The sequence below is a fragment of the Manduca sexta genome, chromosome 28 (genome assembly GCF_014839805.1).
Source record: "Manduca sexta isolate Smith_Timp_Sample1 chromosome 28, JHU_Msex_v1.0, whole genome shotgun sequence".
Classification (NCBI taxonomy): Eukaryota; Metazoa; Arthropoda; class Insecta; order Lepidoptera; family Sphingidae; genus Manduca; species Manduca sexta.
In genome coordinates this window covers 6,166,676-6,190,520 of record NC_051142.1, presented here as the reverse complement: position 1 = coordinate 6,190,520, position 23,845 = coordinate 6,166,676, and the positions used below count along the sequence as shown (strand labels likewise).

Genomic DNA, 23,845 nt, shown 5'->3' with positions numbered 1-23,845 from the left:
GACTGCTATCTAATCATTTTTTCATGACTCATACTTAATCACACTGTTTCGATCAAACTAGTATTGACCTTAGTAAATTGTAGTTAAAGATAAGCAGGTGTAATTTGAAATTATTCTCAAAGAGGAGACATTTTGTATAGTAGACACAAATAATGGGCAAAAAAATAGGCGTTGCATGAAATAACTTTTCCTTATGTTTATCATTTCTTAAACTCTGGGACATATGTTGCCTGTGTACGACATTCAAGGCGGTGTGTGTGTGTGACCTATTAATTGTGTTCAATATAATCAACATCCATATTTCCGCCATTTATTTGTTTGACATATACAATTATGTACTTTGGGAGAATTACCTCCACACGCTTCGAACGTTTTTTTTTGTTTTGATTGCTAACATTAGTTTTATTGAGGTTTTTGTCACCTAATTGTTATCTAAAATTAGCTAAACATAAAAATAGCAAAATCATCATCATCTAAACCTCAAATTAGCATTTGTTTTACGTCCGTCCGCCTGCGCGACATTAAGCAAAGTTTTTTTTAACTTATTTTTAATTACATAACATTATAGGCGTAATTATTAACTTATTTTGGTGTACAATCTAGATACTTATCAAAGTTAGGTAACCATCACGTCTATTTATTATATCCATAGACACAATTTTCTATGTTGGAACGACGAAAACTCTATCTATTTCAATAATTATTATAAATCTATTGTGCAATTGAAAATAAAATTTAATCAGTAGAGTCCACCTGTTCTCTTGACTCATTACGAAATACACTGGGAATATGTTATATATGTGATAAAAGATAATCAGTGAAACATGAAAATATGGATCTCGCAAGTGGTACAGGGTTACATACAATGTTTTAAAAAAATCGTGTACACATCTTGCTTCTAAGTCACGTCACTGCAATAAAAACCCAATAAATATAATATATCGTCTTGACAAAGTTGTGAAAGTTTATAATATTTATACACGAAATCGGTACATACTTTGAAATAATAATTATGCAAAACCAGTCAAGATGTCAAATAATTATTATTAGTGGCGTGACAGTTGCCTGTATAAAAAATAATTAAGAAATATAATAAGGAAAAGAAATATATATATAAAGAAACCTTGTCATTTGACGAGGAAGTTCAGAGTTAACCATGAAACAGCCACCAGCCACTATGTCTAGTCCAGTACAGATCAACGCAGTTAAGTCTAGCGTAGTGTTATATTCTCTGCAGTTTTGCACAGTTTAGAATAAAAAACAAGCTTATGTCATTCGCATTTTTGATAAGTCATGTTATTTTTTTTTCGTATTTAGGTAGGCGTGAGGATTACCTTGTCACGATTGCTGATAAAGTATTTTTATATTAATATTTTATATCACAGTATTGGGTATTACTTTTTAAGCTGCGGGCTTATACCTTCCCAAATTCCATTCACGTTACACTTAGCCATAAATATTACATAAGCGAGGCCTAATTATAAGTATTTTAGATAAAGGAATTCCTGAAGAAGGATATTAATTGATAAATATTTAAGTGAGATTTACCTAAATGTTTTTTTTTCATCTCGTTGTTTTGTTTTGTAAATTGAATGTGTCATGGTGTGCGAATAAATGTTTTTGTATTTGTATTTGTAAATATACCTACTAATTGAAATCCCATTAAACAATATTATGACTTATTATATGATGCAAGTCCTTATACATTTGGGTTAATAAAGCCTTTTTATGTTTTTAACTAAATTTATTGTATAATAAATACATACTTATAACACAACTTTCAACATCGAAGTTTCATCAGTAAATAATGTAGTTCTTTCTATTACTTTGTTTATCACAGCTTTTTTACACTTGGGTACATAATTCCCGCAATACCTGGAACAAATTATGTGAAATTTAGAAATATTGGCGAACGGTGGGACAAAGACAAAAAATAAATTAACATTTTCCGGTCTAGAACCACGACTACTACAATATAATGCTCGTTTTAAGAAAAGTATTTGTAAAACTAGTCTTATATATAATTACAGCTGTAATTCCTATTAAGAAGTCAGAGTGCAATTAGTAACTTAGGTCTACTTTTTAAATTTAACATTTATTTATTTAATTGAGTTGACGCAGGCCTCATAACAAAATTTACACCTTAATTCTATTATTTTTGTTTACCCTATATCCGGAACTGTATTATGTAATATGTTGTCACAACTGCCGTATATAAAAAGTATCTGGCTTATCAGCTATCATTTTCATTTATTAACAGCGCCCCTTTTTCAATGTAATTAGGTATTTCATTGTTCTTAGTCGAGTGTTTCGAATAGGTACCTATTGTGTTATGTTTTGTTCCAATTCTCTAGCTTATCGAGAAATTAATTTGAAATCGATTTCTAAATTTGTTTCGACTAAACGGTCTTAGAAAATTTTAAGTTGATAAAACGCGTGAAAAATACAAAAAAATAGGGTATCAATATACTAATATAGGTACGCGGGGATCTCTTCAAAGCCAAAGGAGAAAATAGCCGAAAAGCAAAGTTCTTAAACAATACTGGGTACAATTCCATAAGTCATTAAAAGTCTCTGATATGACCCATACATGCATGTAAAATTATTTTTGTTTCGTAGCATCTTACGTCGAGCTTATTATACTGAGCAATACTGCCCGCCGCCGACCATTTTTAATAAACCGAATTCTTCGTAACCGGTAGTCAGTTTATTAGGTAGGCTACATTACCCCTCAAACTTATTCGAAGTACCAAAAATTTTTGGTGTAAAAAACTACGATACTGCAGAAGGGTTCCACAGTACTGTCGGTGGTAACCGACTAATGACTGCTTTCAAAAGAGTTACTCAATCGTTATCTTCAAATCGATTATCAAAGTGGACCATTCAGAATAAAATTTGTTTACCATGTTTAAAAATTTTAATTGATTAATTCGCGGGATAAATCCAAAGATAGCCATTGAGATCGTGTAGCGATTTCGGGCGTAAGAGTATCAAACGGCATTATATATACTGACTTACCCATTAATTTGCCATTTAATCGGCTCTAGACCGAAGGACACGGCGCGGGAGTGTCTCCGACGAACTCCTCGCGAACTCTTCCTGCATTTTCATCTGAGTCTTCTCGACTAGTGAAGTTATGTCATCTTTTCCCAAGTCTTTAGTCTCAATCAAGGGCAATACAGTAATAATATATTCTCCTGAAAAACGAAATAGAGGTCATAAATGAGGTGTGATTTATAATTGGGCCCTGGTATGCGAAAGTGAAGAGATATATATTCGATCTAAAATTATTATCGTCTTTTCTCCGCTATTTTAAGTATTGAGCAAATTCTAATATTTAAATTATTATATATTTTTAAAATGAAGCTAATTAAAGAGCTTTTATCATTTGTTACCATTTACAGTAAACTAATATATTTGTCAATTACCGACTCTAAAACAGAATGGATTATACCTATTCAAAATTCATGATCTTATCATTACTATAATACTATAAAAATTCAATCATGAATAATAAATGAGAAAAACCCGCAACAGACATATTTACTTAATAATATGCATTATTACAGCGTCAATAAGACTAATTTTAAGTTGGTACCTGTACTTATATACGAAATATTCAAATATGATGTAGGTAATCATAGCGTAGGTATTGGTGTAATGTGTGCATACATTGCAAAAAAATAATAAGAATTGCATGATTGCCCAAAAACAGCAAAAAAAAATTTTTTATAATGATTTCTTATGTTTACGCGAATGTTAGACATTGAAATAAAACTAAAAACAATTTAACGGATTTTATCGCGGTTTTTATATTATTATTTTCTCCCGACGTTTCGAAGACTGCAGCCTTCATGGTCACGGCGGGACTGAGGTGTTGTTCATACGTAAGAATGAAGAAAGTAAAAAAAATTTTTTTTTCGTTGGCAAAGGAAACGGCATAAATACAGAAAAGCTGTTTACCTACGTTTGAGTATATTTTCTTTGGGATCGGCGAGTCAATGTTGTACATGCACTTAAAGTGTTAGTCAACAGAAAATATAACGTGGTGTTGCCCAAACCGGTTTTGGGAGATGAACTCGCCACCACGCCGCTAAGTTCCCCTGCCATTTCCGTTCCCAGCTACAAAACGTCATTGTGGTCTATGATGCATTATGATGCACAATGACGTTTCGTACAAATTATATTCTAGTGTTTGTCAGATACCTATAATAATAATTTACTGAACTTTATATTAAAGCAATTTTAGTTTGTGTATGAATGAAAATATCAAAATACGATATTTGTATCCTATATTTACACTAGGAATGCGACTCTACATTTTGCTATTATCACAAAAAATATGGTAGAGTTATCTACGCTTTTTTTATGGAACGAAACGGGCATGCTTAGTCAGGGGCTGTAGAAAAGATGTCTGGCCTCGGTCATAAACGCCAATAGACTTTTTTTTAATGTGGAAATTATATATATCCAAGCGATAAGTATACGGCCCCAGCTAGTCTTTCGGTACGCCGTACGCGAAAGATAGGTGCCAATGGCAAATTATTGCAGCCATTTACGTGAATAAAGAATTAAAAATAACGATTAATTTAATAATTTGCCTTATCTAATCCTAGGCTTGAGTTAGATATTTTGCACTCCCTTATCTATTTAAGTACATGATACGTTTAAATTATTTTTTGTATTTCACCCAAGTCTGTAAGTGGTACAAGCAAATTATTATTTTAGTAGGATTCTACTGCAATTAATCTTAGTAAGTAAACTTAGATGCCTAAATTAATGTACATACTAAATAGGCTAAGAAGTTAATATTAATTGACAAGTTATGTCGGCTTGGTGATACTTGTCCCACTTTTTACTTACCTGACCCAAAACGGTGTCGGTCGGAGTCGAGGAAGTGGTACTTGGAAACGACAACCGGTTGTATAGGGGCGCCCGCGCTCATCGCCACGTGGAACGCGCCTTTGCGGAATGGCAACAACTTGTCACCGGAATGACGCGTGCCCTCCGGGAACAGCAGCAATTTCCGCTGGAATAAAAAATATATATTTTTAAATACAAGATGTTTTATTCCCAAAAACTATTATTTCAGTAGGGCGTTAATTATCCAAACACCTAATTCTCATTTTTATGTGTTTACATTTTACTTCAAACCATCACAAGGCGATCCTTGTGATGGTTTGAAGTTCAAGATGAAAGGGACCAGTATCCGATATCTATCCTGCAAAATTGCGTAACAGCCGCGCGTAAGAGGTAGGCTTGCATCGACAGAAAACTTATCTGTAATTTATTTCCTACTTACCACTCTGGTATATTCAAGATTTATATTATAAACGTCTTTATTGTACCGGCGGGAATGCATGAAAAGATTGCTAAAGTTGGAGGAACGAGTGACGTAAGCCAGAATCATGGAAAGTGGCAATCTATAGTATCTGCCTACCCCTATGGGATAGAGGCGTGATACTATGTATGTATGTTTTTATTGGTATACTCATACATACATAAAAGTATACAATTCGATTAGAATAAACCGGTTTTCTGGACATCAATGTCCATCAATTATTTTGTATAATCTACTGTAATAATTACACAGTTATTATTGATTACGGTATTGAAATAAATTCATAAGGTAGAGCTCCCATATTAAGTTCCGTTACCGCCACCTGTGTCAATTTGTAACATAGGTATTACAACACGATCATTAAAAAGAAAGCTTGCTGGCATTTTTTCATTGGTGAAACGTACAGTCATCATCATAAGTAACTGAGCAAATCGAAAACTTGAAATCGCTTATACACTTTTGTGTTCTTACCATTTTTTTTGTCACAAAAACAGAATAAAAAATGCATTTACTTCACACAAAGAAAATAAAGTAAATTTAACTGAATAAGTTTATGTAGGCAATTTACACTTTTGTGTTTGTTCATCTACTTATATGGGGGACTATACCTTCGTTCCTACCTATTGGCTGCAAGAAGGCCACAAGACTAATACCAATAATTAAAAAAAATGTTTACTGAACGCTAAAACGTTTATAGCTTAATAGTATTGTACTGCGCGTTTATAAGCAAAAAATAACCCTTGAACTTGACATCCAGATACCCTGACCTTGTTTTAAAAACAATGACATTATTTCAACATAATGATAAAGTAAAAAGATATGTGTATGACCATGTGAATTTGCATTTTGGTGAAGCATAACAATATTAAGATAACATCTCTGTTTTGTAACATTTTGTTCTATTTTGAAGGTCAATAACACAGTGTATTGTTTAACATTTTAAGACTTATTACTATGGACTTATAGCATATTGAAGGGCTGTATAGTGAGTAATATCAAATTAGGATCAGGTTATTTTTGCTACTTGCTACCTTTTGCCTATGCAATATGCTAGTCTCATTGTTTCATTGGGTATGCTTCCTACCAATATTAGAAATGCAAAAGTTTGTGAAAAGGTTTGGATAATTGTTTTTTTTTTTTTTACTAGAAGTAAATGCAGTAACAACGAAACGTATAAAGATAAAATTTGGCATACGGGTAGACGGGTAGACCATGTCCTGGATAACGCATAAGTTACCTACTTTTATCACGGTAATTTTCTCCCACGGGAAATAATGGAATCAGATGTCTGATTGTTGTACTTACATTATTTTAGCGACTTATGTAGCGGGACACATAAAATAGTACACATGACATTACTTAATTTCTATATATTCCTGCCTTTGTTTATTTAACTTATTGGCATATCTACATCCTATACAGAAAGAGTTTCAAAACCTTGAAAAAATCATAAACCAAACATCCGTACTCAAATAGCATAATGCGGAAATCGATCCAGCAAACTTCGCCAGCTCTACGGTTTAGAGCATAATAAGCACACAGGGCAAAATTGTAAACACAATATTTTGCAGGTATACCAAACTCGATTCAACTTTATGATAGCATTTTTAACATATTGTCACCTTGCTTCTTTTACGGAAAATCTTTGCTTACGATTTACGAAGATGTATTTTGAAATAAATTACATAGAGCTGATAAATTCATAGATATACAAACAATACGAGCCCTATAGAACCATTTGAGATAGAAAAATGTTCTAAGGTTATTGTCGAAATCATCGAACTCTCTACCATTATCGTAGATAATACAATTATAGCTTATATAATAAGGTGAGTTAAGATAAAATCGGACGCTTTTATAAGTTGTAATGTTTAGTTGGTATTATTTTATATATTAGCAAATAAAAACAAGTCAATATGTCTCAGAATACTGTGGTCTGTGTAAATAGTGGTTACATGCCTGATATCCATGTATGTACATACGTACAGACACCAACATAATATGTATGACTTTACATAAATAAAATAAACTAAAACTTTAGTTCACACAACAAAACATATTTCAAATAAACTTAACGTGTATTTAAAGGGGATTTGAAGTTTTGAATTTGTTAAGATACTTTTGTGGCTTAGTGTTGGTAGAGATAAGCACGGTGAGAAAACCCATATTTAAATCTACCCAAAAAATTTGGATGTAAAAAATACCTCGCACTTTACTATTGTAGGTATTAGCGACTCAGATTTTCTAAATTAAAATATACTTAGTTTATACTACATTCTCCGATACGTAAGTTATCTCTCCGCAGAAAGATGAGACGCGACCTGTAATCCATTGGCATTCAAACGTCAAACGAGGTTTTTTTATAGTTAATATTTTTTTTAATAGTTCCTCATAAATATTATATTGAAAAATCTTGCACGATAGATCTATTTTACCCGCGCCCTGATATTCTGCGCATGCGCAGTTTTAGTGTTATAACATAAATTTGTCTTATCGCAAATCTCCATAAACTAGTAATTAGCGAATATTGTCCAACAATATTTTTCTCAAAAGTGAAAAGTAACAATGATTTTCATTTTCTAATTCTTCGACGGTCAGATCTGAGCCTGTAGATAACCATCATATTTATTTATGTTATCTTAATTTATTTATCAAGTCAAGTACTAACATTTTGGTAGAGTTACCGTGGAGTACTTTATAATGCATAATATAATACTTATGTAAAAAAAACAAATGACGACATTAATTTTATCTTCCAAGTGGCCTCTCCTACACCCTATCTACCCTAATGACAGTATTATTACAGCGTGCATTCCTTAGATACGTTTTGTTTCTATTCATTAAACAGCATACTTACTGATCCATCAACTTTGAAAGAATAAACGGTTTATTTATGAGTGTGTATAATTATTTTTATTTATAATTATATTTTTTCTTATTTTTACGCGAATGTTAGACATTGAAATAAAGTGACGAAGGCTGCATAGTCTTCGAAACGTCGGAAGAAATTTATAATATTATAAAAACCGCGAAAAAATGCTCAAATTTGTTTTATTTCAATAATATTTTTGTTAACATAATAAAATGTCAATGTAAATATCCCATCATTCCTTCAGAAGGAAATTATTTTTTCAACCGACTCCAAGGGAGAGAAGGTTATCCATTTGTCGTAAAATAGTGATTGGTTCAGCGATAATTTTTTACACTATGACCCTATGATCCGATTGAAACGATTCTTTTTGCTTTAGATTACGTATAGCTTCGAAATAATCTTCATCTTCATCGGATACCAATAATGCAAAGACGAACCCCTCAAAATAATGTAACTTTGATGATTATTTTTGTGTTATATTATATCATTATTTGTATACAGTTATAGTACTAAAGCGATGTTATACATACAAAGAAGTTAGTTATTAATCGTAATAAATGGTTTCAATACATCAATGAACCATTTCTGTGAATTCTCGCAGGTTAAATCTAAACATATCCAAGTTATGGGATATAATGTTGAACAATTGTATGGTCCGTGACAATATAACTTCAACGCATGCATGTTGATATTAAGAACATTTTAACGATTACCAATGCTCATTAATTTTAATCATTATTGACGGACTGCTTAATCACCTTTATTTTTATTCGCACCAGTATTAAAGTAGAGGGTATAGGTATTGTATAACAGAGGGTATACAATGATGCAATCGTCAGAACTACTTGACCTACCAGTGAATGGTGATTTCTTATGTTTTCGCTAATCTTAGATATTAAAATAGAACTTCGGAGTTTATCGCGGCTTTTTATATTGTATTTTTCCCCCAAAGCATAAAATCATGCAAGATATCACTTGAAACCTAATAAAATCACTTCAATAAATACCACTGTCCGTGTAAACAGCGCATTATGTTTTGAAGCATAGGTACGTCATTAAATGTCGCTCCCAAATACATTGTTTTTTTACCTACACCAATCATTTTAGAATGATTCATTCATAATGTATACTTAATGGTAGTAGTGTCCACTATGGTTTTCCTTACTTTGACATTGGCGAAATCGTTGATTAACGAAGGCATCACAAAAAATACGACATTGTCACTCCTAGATACATAGTTATTACACAGTAGATAGCCTAATACGCGCAATACTACCTTTGTTTCGAATAACGCGAGGATAATTTGTAAACAAATGTGGCCTTGGCATCGATTACGTAATTGTAAATAGAATCTAAATGTTCAAATCTTTACGGCCCACTTGCTGCAGTGCCTACCTACTTTACGATCTGGTAATCCATTTTACACCACGAAAACAATGCGGTATTCTAATGTACTCATTTCTATTTTAAAGCCAACATTATACTTTCCTCATTAAGTTTTCTTTGAAAATATAAGATTTTGAATAGTACTTATCCTAAACATAGTCACGGATAGTTTTAATAGTGCTTTAATCCTTTATCCCTCTTTATACTATCATTGTTTAACATGATAAATAGAAAGAAAATAACATTATATGTTAAATTAATAGAAGTTATATGGAGAAAAGGTAGGTAATTTAATCCTTATATTAAACTATTCCTATATTTTACTTTAATAAAAAATCCAGCCTAAGCTCATTTAAAATATCTTGCGAAACACAACAAACTAATTTTTACACTACTTCATTAGAGATATAAGTAAAATATGCTGCAAATTGCATAGTTTAATGTAAATTTGATTAGGTACGTAGTACATATACACCTATAATGTATGCTTCAAATTCGTTTCGACACAAAAATGAGATCGTTGAACTCTATTTGAATAGGTAAGTAATTAAATTAGGGCATGACCTAACGACATTGTTCTTATTCGTGACCGCTAAAAACCGATTGATACACGTGGCAAAATGAACTCACGAGTTAATAATAATTTTACGTAACGTAGTACTTAAATACAATATGAATAAATTTTGTACAAGTATAAATGACGAAGTAGGATCAGCATATTAGGTAAAGCGAGTTTACAAAACTAGTATTTTATTAGTTCTTTTTAAATTCGATTTACTTCAAGGTCACGACTAGATTTTTTTTATAAACATCCTTAATGATAGTGCGCGTAAATATGGCTACATATATAAATTCTAGAATACTTTTAGGAATTTAAATAAATTATTTGATTTAATTCCAAATAAAGAAAGAAATCAAGTTTTAATATTTTTTTTTTTTGTAACTTGAATAAATTGTTCGACTAGTTAATAGGAAAGAAATCAAGTGTTAGCATTCATAAGAGTCACGTTAAAACATCATTTTATTTTCATTATTTCAAAATTAAATGGACCATTTATGTAATAAAGATATGCTTAAAAGAACACTCTTCAACATAATAGGCACAACGAGCAATTGTCCAGTATTTTTATTACAAACTACACATTGCATCACGTCGACAATGAATATCTTTAATCTTAGTATACATTACAATAGTGCTAAGGTCTTCTTGAAAATAGGTAATCATTTAACATGGAAATTTCCACAGATAAAGATTTGGTATTGGTGGTTATCATTAGTCCCCACGCACACGTGCCTAGTCTGCAGCGGAACGTATTATATGCATTGTGCAATCCTTCCATAATATTCCAGTGCCAGTACAAGGTACTATTGGTGATATAAAGGTTATGCTACAGGCGGGAACTTGCCAGAGAAGCACGCTCGCAGAATACAATGCGATATTGACTAACGATTGTCTTTGACATTATTAGTGAAGGTAAAATGTCGTTCGACAAAATAGTTACCGATACAAAGTTCCTCATAAAACCGAACCGATTTTTACAATTGGAATAAACTAGAGCTTTGTGAATAAACAATTACCTATACTTACTTACATTAGAATTCACACAATAGACCGAGATAAATAATAAAACGTATAATACAGGAATTGGCAAACCTAATCTTGAATCTAATATGATAATTTCAAGATCCATTGTTTTTACTATTCTTTCATATTTATGAGATGTATAGTTATAGCAGAATTAATTTGTTAAAAATAACTTACCGAACTACCTAATGTATTTAAAGATTAAACAATTGAAAAATTACATTGTGATTTTGTTAAAATTGCGAGGGGGGTGTAAAGTTAGGAACTTTGTAATAAAAGGTATATTTCCCATGAAATCAGTACTCTGTAGTAAGGGACTAAACAATTATGCGGTCATATATATTCGAGGCGCAACGATCAAAATTCTAGAAAATGGCAACTAGTAACTATGCCTACTAAGTACTAGCCGCATGTTCGCTAAAGTGATATGAGATAAATTTCATTCATACTTTTTAGTAAAAAAATAATGCAAGGTAAAAAAAACTTGTCCTTTCGACTCTAGGGCCAAGGCCAACCGAAAAAGCAATGAAATCCTTATCTCAGTATCTGGTTGCCACACAACAATATTATCAAGGCTCATTTATCTATCCCCATGAACAAAATACATCTTAAAACAATTTTAGGAATGTGAATGTCCCTATGGCGAATTTAGGGTAGATAAGTTATCGTTATACCTAGCTATCCTTAAAGTTTGTACTAGCAAATTTTTGCAGCAATATATTGTGAAATACTGGTGCGTGTTCATTAGCGCCAATATTACAATTCTATACTTACATATGCGGCTCATCGCAAGTCCTGCAAGATTTAAAATTACCAGAAGTCAACTTGCTGTAATAGTTTACATGTTAAATGACGTATCAAGTTTTCTTGCTAATGTAAAACTTATTTTATATTCATTGTAATAAAGAGTAACATAAAAATGAACATGGCTTATAGTACGTTCCTGCGCGTTAAGATTAATATAAAACGTAATATATATGTTCGCTTTAATAAATCTAGACTCTAGCGCAATAATATATTATTTTGACACTTCGCACCTTAAAACTCGAAAAAACTTGTCACTTTGGTTTTACTATTACAAGTACTAAATCCTAATTTACCAGTATGTTTAGTATGACTAGCTTATAACTGCATTGTATTGCAGAAAAAGATAGTCGAAACACCAAATTGATAGCGTTCAATAAATAAACGTAGGTCTTTTCATGTCGATGTCTCACAATTTTATGTAAGTAACTAAATCAAGAAATTAAGTACCACAGTGATTAGGAGACAAGTATTACATAACCGAATACATACAGCGATATACACCTTTAGGAATAGTCGAAAGTTCAACAAGCCACGACTTATTCGTCGAAGGTTTATGCACAGTGCTAGCATTTATATTATGCATACGTATGATAGTGAAAGTCCCGTAATGTAGAAGCATGAAAGTAAAAGCATACGCGGTATAATAGTATCTCGCTCCACTCTCCTCTTTAGATGTGTAAATAGCCGAGATGTTAAACTAAACAGTGACATGAAGAACTAAAATAAGAACTACGGCTTTTTGGTGGCGATGGAAGTGTCGGTAGTAATCAATAACACCGACTACAGGGAGGGCAGCTTAGAAAAAAGACATATCAAAGTTATCTACTCAAAACTATCAATAAAGCAATAAAGTAAAAATTTCCAGCAGCGCGTTAAATGTAAATTAATTATTATCATTTTCCTGCCTCAGTGTCTTCACTTATAGGATGCAAGTGGAATCTACATGTTTGTTATGACTAATTACTAAGCGCGGCACTCTGCATTTAATACCTACGTATGTACGAAGTCCAAAGTATGAGAATGATTAACATTAACATCATATTAACGTATTTAAACTGACCTTATGAACTTGAATAGCCTCTGCTTGCTTGTTCAGGGCCTCGCGCGCGGACTGTGCCCCCCTGTCTATAAACACTGTGCCCCAGAGCCAGGTGGCAGTTCCAAACGGCACCAGGTATTGCAGGGAGCGTTTAGACACAACCGTGCACCTTTCCATAAGCGGCCACAACACCGCGAGAACTGCAAGTAAAACATTATTACTAAATACAAATATAAAATAACTTTTTTCGGGCTCTATACGCATGAGTCTTTTTCAGAAAACCTCACAGGGACCACGCAGGCTTCCGGAATAGAATACTTACTTCCGAATCAAACAAAACAACTGGATCGTAAATAATATAAGTGTAAATTCTATATTACTGCGCTTTTCTTATAATTAACTATTTCGATTCGAACGTCCGTTGCTTTGTGAAACAATAAACACACTGTCACTGTCAAGGTCTACAAATGGAATTCGTGCGAAAATTTAAAGCATAGAGCACCTACCATTACACAAAGAAAAAGAACTTGGATTTATAACATAGAAACCTTACCTAAACCTACTAGTAAAGTTAAAACTATAGTATTACGTACTTACTACACATTATGGCACATATAACATACCTAATAATTACATAGAATAAATTTCAGTAAGGGCAAGAGAAAATACCAATGTTAAGTAAGTAAATAGGTAAGTATTGAACTTAATGAAATCCTGAAATCAGAAAGTCATAATTGTAAGATACTAACTACCTATTTAAAGTACTTACTTATATACTTACCTTTATTCATAAACCAGTTTAATACAAGCTCAGCAAAATGATAGGAGTCGAAAAAAATATGGACCATTCTATAAAGACCAGACTTATATGAATTTGAAAGTAAGCGGTATCTAGTTTTTGTTTCGAAGTCAAAACGTTCCTATTTTATATGGGTACCTACTTACTTAAGTATAATATATTACTTTGTTACGCCAAAATAGAAACGTACTTGCATAATAATGTCATGACATTTACTATTGTATAAGTATGAACATTTTACTATTAGGTAACAATAATATGTAAATAAATACCTATTAGAACTGTATCGAGTACCATATTACTTTTATAATATATATATATATTCTGCCGTGCTAAGCGCAAAAGCAATATGTCAGTGAAACCTTATTTCGAGATAATCGAAGTTTTGTAAAGATCGTTTTATAGTTTTGTATGTAAAACTAAGATAGAGACACTCTTTAAGCTTTTTTTAACAAGTTCTAAATAAGATACCGTATCTGATGACATGAAAATCAAGATTTTGATTTTTTTTGAGATACCGCTTTTGAGCTTAGCACGGCAGTATTCCTGTATTGAATTTGTAAGTTTAAAGATTAAATGGAATAAAATCAAAATACAATCCTGATGATAGAGCGGTTCATTACTTATAATTAATAATACCTACTTTTCTGCTTATTGCAGGTAAATAGATTTTGAAGGAGCTGCATTACACGTGTCGTTTAATTTAAACAAAATTGTTTTTTTTTAGATAGGTACATTCCTACATTTTATTTCCATCCTCCTCATACAACGAGATTTAAAGTGACAATTGCTTTAGTCAAGGATTTGAGTTATCTCAATGCCAAATTTTACACAAATCTAATCAGCGAATTATGCGTTTACTTCAAACAAACATCCAAACGTCTGAACACATGTGGACTTTACAATATTAGAAAGTAAGGTAATTAAAACGCTAGACACACCTATTGTAAGTAATACTTGTGAGAATAGACAATGCAGCAGACTACATAAATTATTTGCAGAGTGATAGAACAACTGCAGTTTTAAATGTTCGATCCCAATAGAGTTTTTCGGTCGATTGCGAAATTGGAAGAATCAAAACGAAGCTTTCGTTGACATTCTTACACATAATTTACTTTTATTGTCTTTTTTTTAGAGAATTTTTCAAAGATTGTGATAGAAGAAAACAGCTGATAAAGAACTCAAGAGAATATAAGGAACTACTTAAGTAATTATTAAAAATTGAGGTGTTTTCGGGAGATATTTCATTTATATTGGAGTGGAAACCGCCATTAGGTGAACGCTTTTGCTGCACGATAGACGACTTAAAAAGACGGCGGGTAGCCTATGGATGCGGACTGCTCAAGACCGGAATGGTTGGCGCTCACTTGGAGAGGCCTATGTTCAGCAGTGGAAGACGACAGGCTGATAAATTGATTAGATTTAATTTAACTTTTGGCTCAGTATATTATAATATACTTGCAACAACTTTGCTAATATGACAATACATCGTAATATTAGTACAACAAGCGATAGAGTACCTACTGCAGCAGTGCAGTAAATAAATAATATCTACTGGTATATATATTACGATTTCGTTTTTATGTATATTATTGCGGAAGATTACGAGAGATAAATACTTACGTTGCAAAAAAACGATGCACTTTGTGACTGACATATTACCAATGACTACATATTACTTATTAATAAAAAAAAAGTATATTATATAAATCAACGCACGATAAGGGCCGATTTGTTACTATTTTGTTTTTAAAAAACATAATATTATGTCGATGTATTTTATTTAACACCAACAAAGAGTATTCCTGCAGATAATGCAGTCCTTTTATATTTAATAAATTCGGCATTTTTATAGGAAATAGCAAACATTTTTTTTTTTTTTTTTTAACGTTACCTGTGTAATTGGATGTATTATTCTTATAAGATATCGTATTTTGAGTACCTATAAGGTTAAATAAGTATGTAGCTATAAAAACATACGCAACCCATTTATGAAGATATATGAGTCAGTTCAGTAGTCCAGCTAGAGCTTAACATGCTGAAAATCAAGCGCATACGCCTGGTAATTATTTTTTAATAAAATAAATATAATACAGATGAAACGTACGATGACATACGCCAGTTTGGATTATATATTGCATAACCCATTTAATTTTTCATAGAAATTATTAATAAATACTGAGTAAGTATAAAATGAGTAACAACTCTGTGATTTCACTACATTCTTATTCATTGATTAAATAACCAGTGTAGTGTCTTTATCAATATTAAGACTTGCCTGATAATGGTAACGACTCCGCCCATTCACTATAATTGAAGCCAAAAGTTTATGTGATTAGTCAAAGTAACTTTCTGGTACTGGGTTTACATAGTAAGGTAAAATAGTTTTAACCTTAGAACGCGAATATACTTTACCTTAAGACGTACTACGTTATGGCAAAAATAACTATTCTACCCTTTTTTATTTTTAATCGATAAGTTTCTATCACTTTTTCATTGATTTTGAATCGCTATAGGTATGTATATTTCATAGGATTCATACTATTGAAGAACTTGCTCGTACCGGACCTAAAGCGGCCACTATTTAGGTATTGACTGCACTCGGTTGTTTATTATAAATTATAATAATAACTTACCGTAAAGGTCTAGGGCGCTTTGATGATTTAACAAAATTACAGCTCCGCGCGAGTTGTCCACATTCTCTAACCCCCGCACTTTCCAGCGAAGGCCGAGCATCCGCGCGGAGATTCGTAACAGTGCTGCTGGTATCCTGTACAAAAAAACATCTTTTGCTAGAAACTTTGTAGAAAAATATTTTATGAAAGTAAACGCACACCATTGGCTACTTAAACTAATTTACATTCTTATTACCTAAGTATATAAGATACTCTACATAAAAATAAATAGGTAAATACTAGACAAAGAGTTAGTTACTATAACATGTACATACTTCGACAATTGCCTTTTTAAAATTAAATAGGCAAGTAAGTACGTTAATAAGTATTTATCTACCCACTGACCGTATTTTGGCCACCTTAAAAGTTTATAAAACAAAATCAAACACTTGGACTTGACACATACACGATACAGTAATGGTGTGCATACATTTTCACGCTATGTAAACAAAATAATCATTATCGCTAACTCAGATTATTTCGCAACTTTGCCGTAAGTGTTACATCGTATGTGTATTCTTTTTTTAGCGACGTCAATGACATGACACACCTAGGTACAGGCTAGAGTTACTCACAACATAAACGTTATATACAAAGTGTATACGAAATGTTTGTTTTTGTTATTTAGTGTATGGCAACATAACGTCAATGATAAGAAGTGTTCGTTCGCGCAATGTAGGCAGGGGCACGAACCGCCCTGTGGATTGGAGGCGTTTGGAGAATTCCACTTCTGAGGCATCATAGGAGACGGGCCGCAAGGCGGAACCGCATAGGGGCGGCTGTGGACGAAGACATACAAAGACACTCCCGTCAGAGGAAGCCCGCAGCCGTCCCTAATGTGCCGAAGAGGGCCACCGCGGAATTTTAGCTGGTAGACCGTGCACAGGTTAGTTGTACATAGGGTTAGGAACTCGGCCCGGCGCTCGCCCGAAGGTCGTCATCAAATCCGGGCGGCTCAACGCCGGGCCGTAAAGCACGGTCACCCCAACATAATTGTATGCGCCCCAGCATGTTTGATAAAGGTAGGACTTTCACAGGTATAGTTCGAACTACTCTCTAAAACCATCAATATTAAAAGGATTCTCAATTAAAATAAAACTATTTTTCGAATTTCATCGCGGTTTTTATATTGTATTTTTTCCCCAACGTTTGCAAGACTGCAGTCTCCGTGATCACGGGGCGCAATAAGGCGTTAGTCATCCGAAAAGTCACAGTTACAATATCTGCCTATATTTTACAATTAAATAATATAAGTACAATTTTGTTTTTTAATCTAAATATATTTAATAATTTTATCTGTTGACGGTCCGATCTACGCAGAATGAGCTCACAATGATTTGAAGTCTGGTAGCCGGTCTGTTCAGTTCCGACTTAATTAAATGTAGAACAGGATCCTAGGCTTGTGCAAACTTCTAACCATCTTTTCTATTGAAATTCGTTTTTCTTTTAATTTCAATAGCCACGGCAATTATCTTAGGTAAGAATCGGTGTTCTTTAGCACTACTAAACGACCACTATTTTATATATACGTAGTACGTACCCAAGTTTTAAATATTTATGTCATTGTCTGCACTGAAGATTATACCTAAATTTAATTTTACGACAGAAAAACACCTAGTTACCTCCTTATAACAACAACACAAAGCAACGCTTAAACTAGTAATTGAATTCAGAATCCTTCGATTTAAATCAAATTTACACTCAAGGCGTTGCAAACAAATCGATGGATCAAATAAAAATTAGTACTCAATAATTTAAATTAGCAGCCATTTTATTAGCTCCCGCCTCATTACGGATTGCTTTTATTATTCAATGTACTACTTTTGTCTAATAACACGGTAATTCTCAATTTATAAATGGAACACAGAGAAAATGTGTAGGTGTTTGTAAGCTGTAAATCTAATAGGTAATACTCACAGAGCATTCTTCGGACTAAATGGTCTGAACAACATCAATGGCATTGGAGCGGTCGCGAATATCAAACACAACACCGTGAATATTGTGAACTGTAAACATGAGAAAGCTATTAGTAAAAAAAAATATATAAGTAAATATCCTCAAAACATATTCATATCCATAGCAGACTATAAAATAGTAGCTAAATATTTTTTTTAAAATAATTATGCCCAAGAAAAAAACGTAGGGAAATGAATTAAACACCCAAATAGTAAAATCTTAAATCATTTAAGCACATATATGTACAACACTATAATTGTCTTGCCTACCCCAGGGTGACTACGATTCCAAATTGGCAAATATGTGTGGTGCGCACCCCAACGCGTCAAGACATATAATTTGTAAATAATTACAAAATTAAATTAAGGACTTAAGTAAGTAATATTTACAAAGCGTACCATTTTTTACGGCATGAACACCCTGTTATCCCAGGAAATTATCTTTTGGAGATAGCAGGTTATTCGTGAACTCTAGACTAAATAATAATGTACTAATAGTGTTTTGTGTGGGATTGTGCAAAATATTTTAGAAGCTTGCGTTGTATTATGAATAAATATATTATTTTAGTTACCTTTATATAGTACCTCGCGATTGAACTTATTGTGAACAGAATAAGTAGAAGCGCCATCACGCACCCCAGTACCACGTTAAAAGCCGACATCGTTGCAACTACAGTTATTCCTGCATAAAAAAAAAAACTATTATAAACATAGGTATATCGCCCGCTCACTATTACAATGTTGTATGTTATATTTCTTGCACAAATTGAATTATATGTATATATAACATGATTAAATGTTTTGTTTTCATTACAATCAATATTCCGAAGGATAAATAAAGGGGAGAAACATGAATATTTGTGTTTTTAGTTTTTATCAACCTGAAAATTTTAAACCCCAGTTTTCCAATATAGATATAAATTAACATAGCACTTTGTAATAGTGAGCCACGGTTATGTAACTACCAAAATAATATTATTCATAGCAGGTGATATTAATTTGTATATAACATATTTATTTGTTAGGTACCTACCTACATAATTCTATATAATAGTAGGTAGGTACCAAGTTGTAATCCAGAAGGTTGACGAAAGCAGGCGATCAAAAAAAGTTCAAAATGCGTGCAAAATTAAATTACGCCGACACGAATTTCGATTGGGTTACGTCAAAACAATACTGTCTAGAACATGGGATCTATATTGTATAGAAATAGTATAACTTATTAGTATACTATATAATAATAATATATGGAGTGCAACCGGAACTGTTTTATGTATATATTACATTATCTCCGCAACGAAATATCAAGTACTTAACTCGGTACCTATTTATTTATAGAGAAGAGATTATGATGTGGGTCGCGCTGAATATGCACGCAGGCAAAGATAACGCTCTTAGAGAACTTAATTATACTAGATAACACCAATCATGTCAATATGTTTATTGCCTGGACACTGGCAACGCAAAAACTGTCCTATTTTGCATAATGCCACTATATTATTAACATTTATCGTGCAACTACTTTCAGACGAGTAGATAAGAACTTTTTTGGCTCGAGTACCAAATTGGGCATAACTTTGTACAAGTGTGTTATATAATATTTTCAGCGAATTGATGAAGCTCCAAGCAGAGGCACGCGATCAGATATATAAAAAAAAAATGTTGCCTAATCGTCTCTACAATTCCTATCTATGTGCGAAAGACTGTTGCTCTAATGCGACTTCACATTCAAATAGCAATAGAATAAAAGTTGTAGACTTTCATGTATGGAATATAATGTGTCGCTGCCCTTATAACCGTAACGCACCAATTATTCCTCTCAGGAGATTTGAAGGACATTGATTATAATACCTATTAGAATATAGTACACCTAAATCTTAACATTACAACAGGTTAGGGTAGAGATATAAGGCCACAAAAAAAATCTATAGAAACAAAAATAAATAATACTCTGTCCGTAAATAAATAATTAATATAATTGTACTGGATAGTTATAATGCTCAACCCATATAATATATTATCGTTCTTTAATACACATTGCTTTATTTTTAACGGTTAGCGTAGGTACACAAAAGTAAATGCCAATGACTCCAAATATGTATATCTAAGTAACTATCTACCTACCAAAATTTTTTTAAAGTTCCGTCAGAACATAATTACATAAATAATTAAAAAAAATATGCATACTTAGATAGGTAATCATAGAATGCAATCATGTATTAATTTATCGAAATCGATTGCTTGTTTGTTTAATTTTCACAACGCTTAATCTTTTGAAGCAAAGATAACCTATGCCCACAATCACGATTTTCCTCGTCTATTAGGTATCTATCTATGTATTTAAATATAATTACCAATAGCAAGATTGCAGTGGAAAATTATCAATTATAAATGCAACTGTTATAATCACGAGTTTATGATTTAATTAAGCAAAGTCCTTAGTCAATGTTCTTATTAAAAAAGTTACCATTGAAATAAAAAAAAAGATTATATTAGGCATGTTATGCCTTACCATATTATACTTGAAGTTTTTGTCTATTTTCAGGTTTTAGCACGATTTTCAAAGTAATTGCGTATGATAGTAATTATCGGTTTAATGATTAAATAATTATACCAACACTGGCCAGTAATTCGCATGTCAGCCTTAATATTTTTTCCCTTAATATATTTTCGATAGAGCAGCTAACAAAGGTTGCTTGTTTGTTTATTCTGCCCTTGAGGTGTTTACTAGCTTTCCACCTGTTTTTCAAGTAATATTATCTAGTTTATAATATACTGTGTACTGTTCACTGTCGAGCATGGACCCCATTTCAGTACTGAGAAGGATAAGGGCTTAATCCGCTACGCTGGCTCAGTTCCTGTTGGCAAACTTCACATACCTTCGAAATTTTATAGAGAATTTTCAGTTTAATGGGTTCCCTCGCGATGTATACCTTCACCGCTAAAATGAAAGATAGGTAATTGAAAATTGTGTATTGTACACACGAAACTTAGAAAATATAGAGGTGTGGGCGGTGTGTGGTTTTGAACCTAGTTTCGGCAGTCCATTCTATTCATAATTAGACTATCGTGCACTACTAGCCGCGATAATTAGTTGATGAAGAAGTAGAGAGGTACTTCCAAATATTCCTTCTTTCTCACTCCTATTGGAAACAGTTTAAATAAATAATCTTGACGAACATTCAGAAACGGAGGAGGAAATTTCATGACATTTCCATATAGAATTCATCATTAATAACCGTTTAAGCAGCTTGCTTCCTTACCTCCATGTTAACGTCCTGATTTGATAATTCTCACACTCAGCAATAAATTTTCCAGTTATATTATAGTATCATAAAGCAAAAAATTCAGGATTGTTTAATAAAATTTGTCGAAACATGATTAAGTATATGCTGAGATACGATCTATACGCATACAATTATTTGTCGTTAAAGAACAGATTAAATGCACTTGAAAAATATGGACAGTGTTTGTCAAAATTTATACACGAAGACATGTTAACTCAGTACTTAAGTAATTGTTATTCTTTAGCTCGGGAATAACTGACTTTGTCGATTTATTATTCATTTACTGGTGTACTTACCAACCATTTCTTCTAATATTAAAACAAATTCTACAGTGTGAGGCGTGTGGGATAAAATCGCATGCATAAAAAACATACTTATATGTATAAAACAAACTTAGCTTTTAATAATATCTTAAAACAAATATAAAATTTTTGAATTTGTATAAATTACTACCTAGTACGGAATATTATGCTCCTTTCATGGTATTTAGAATCCTCGTAATACAGACGGTTTTAGTGAGTAGTTCCAAATATACCTGTGAAGTTCTTGTCTTTCCCACACATTTCTAAAAGTAGGTAAGTACCCTTTTAAAGCCTTATAAAACATTAACTGTTATTTTTAAGGAAATAAAAAAATATCGTTTTAGTATTATATTTAATCATATAAGTACTTATAGCTAAGTTTATAATTTATTATAATTTCTATAGTAGTTTTGTATAAAATATTATAAACAAAACAATTCACTAACATCTTTTAACACGCTGAAAAAACGTCCGATTTAACCCCAGGGTACCCTATATGATTTTCCGCTTTTCAGTGGGTAAGTACCGACGCAAGTAAGTAAATAAAAATCACTCACAAAATATTTAAGTCATACTTATCGCAAAGATCTGGTGTAAGTATTATTTTTTTTGTTTTTAGGTAATAAGTAGATACCTAATGACGCCCATAAAACGTGAAAGCTTAGTAATAGCAGGTAAGTAACTTGAACAAGGACCTGCCTAATCGTACTTAAGTATAAGTAATAAGCACTGAACAACCGTTAATTCAGATCATATAAAAAATATATACGTACTTAAATAATACAACAAAAATAACTAAACAACAAACCTCAAAGTGCGTGACACAAACAAATGCCTATAGAACCTCACTTAACTCATCGGAAAACGAACGTTTAAATTACAAAAGGACGCGGTGGCGTGATCCGAACGTATGGCGCGACCTCCGCGGCGCGGCTCCACTCGACAATAACACTGAAGTCGACAACACGGAGTAAAGCGAATAACTGCCTCTAAACTATACCGAACACGGAACGCATAGCCGCGTCAGCGCGCCATCCGATAAAACATACGATACGCGCGTGGACGACATGCATTCCTAGTGTATTATGTTCACACAATGACTTTTTTATGAATTGAATCTTACCTCGACATTATTTGCTGCTCCTATTTTCGTACTAGACTACTTTAGGATTTAAAGATGTAAGTATAAATGTGTATTATAGGAGCTTATAATATGGTACTCGTACCCAAGTATACGCCACCAGTGCATTTATTTAGGTCGTGCAGCGCTTTGTAATAATTTTAAGTGCCGGGTGGTTGCTCGTCGTACTCAGCGCGCGCAACACCTGCGCTCATTATATGTCATACATTTATTTCGTGCGTTTACCCTTATTATCTATTTTTATTATGCAGGTGCTTCGTCTCTCTCTACATTACCAAAAGGTTAGTGGGAGAGAATGCCCATCGCATTAAGGCTTTCCCACTGTTTCTCACGAACAAACGGTCCTAAACGATTCGTTCCATACTTGAAGGCGCGCGAAACGGGAGGCAATCTGCAGATTGAGGAATAATTTTTAGGCCGTAAGTTGTCGTAATCCGTATTTTTAGAAGCTATGTATTCAACATATTATTATAAAAAGTACAATCGAGAAAAAATCTAAACATAATATTTCTACAATATGTTATCTTAACTTTGATATTTTTTACGCGTAATTCAGTATTATTGTTTTAATAATTTCATAACGAAAATGCCATAAAATTTAAGATTCCATGCATCTTCTCCTAAAGTAGGGAGACGTCACTTTATGGAATAATTTG

At 32.6% G+C, this 23,845-nt stretch overlaps 1 protein-coding gene across 2 annotated transcripts; it reads right to left on the bottom strand.

Annotated features, from left to right (window-relative positions):
- Positions 1–1,723: 1,723 nt before the first annotated feature.
- LOC115441879 (1-acyl-sn-glycerol-3-phosphate acyltransferase alpha) lies at positions 1,724–23,331 on the bottom strand. Of its 2 annotated transcripts, none has more exons than XM_037444368.1 (8): positions 23,172–23,331; positions 19,032–19,141; positions 18,422–18,510; positions 16,466–16,599; positions 13,052–13,230; positions 4,864–5,029; positions 3,019–3,197; positions 1,724–1,875 (listed from the first exon to the last, which is right to left on the bottom strand). In XM_037444368.1, exons 2-7 carry the CDS (start codon positions 19,119–19,121, stop codon positions 3,034–3,036), a joined length of 822 nt encoding a protein of 273 aa, XP_037300265.1. In that variant the 5' UTR covers positions 19,122–19,141; positions 23,172–23,331; the 3' UTR covers positions 1,724–1,875; positions 3,019–3,033. The 2 variants fall into 2 exon arrangements, with proteins under 2 accessions (XP_037300265.1, XP_037300264.1); XM_037444367.1 differs by lacking the exon at positions 23,172–23,331 and adding an exon at positions 22,857–23,058.
- Positions 23,332–23,845: the final 514 nt, after the last annotated feature.

Excerpts from the sequence above, each read along its gene's own strand:
- LOC115441879 (XM_037444368.1), bottom strand. The coding sequence starts at position 19,121 with ATGTCGGCTTTTAACGTGGTACTGGGGTGCGTGATGGCGCTTCTACTT. Across the intron at positions 18,511-19,031 it reads TCGCGAGGTACTATATAAAG|TTCACAATATTCACGGTGTT; the intron begins GTAACTAAAATA and ends TCATGTTTACAG. Across the intron at positions 5,030-13,051 it reads AGGCTATTCAAGTTCATAAG|CGGAAATTGCTGCTGTTCCC; the intron begins GTCAGTTTAAAT and ends TTTTTATTCCAG.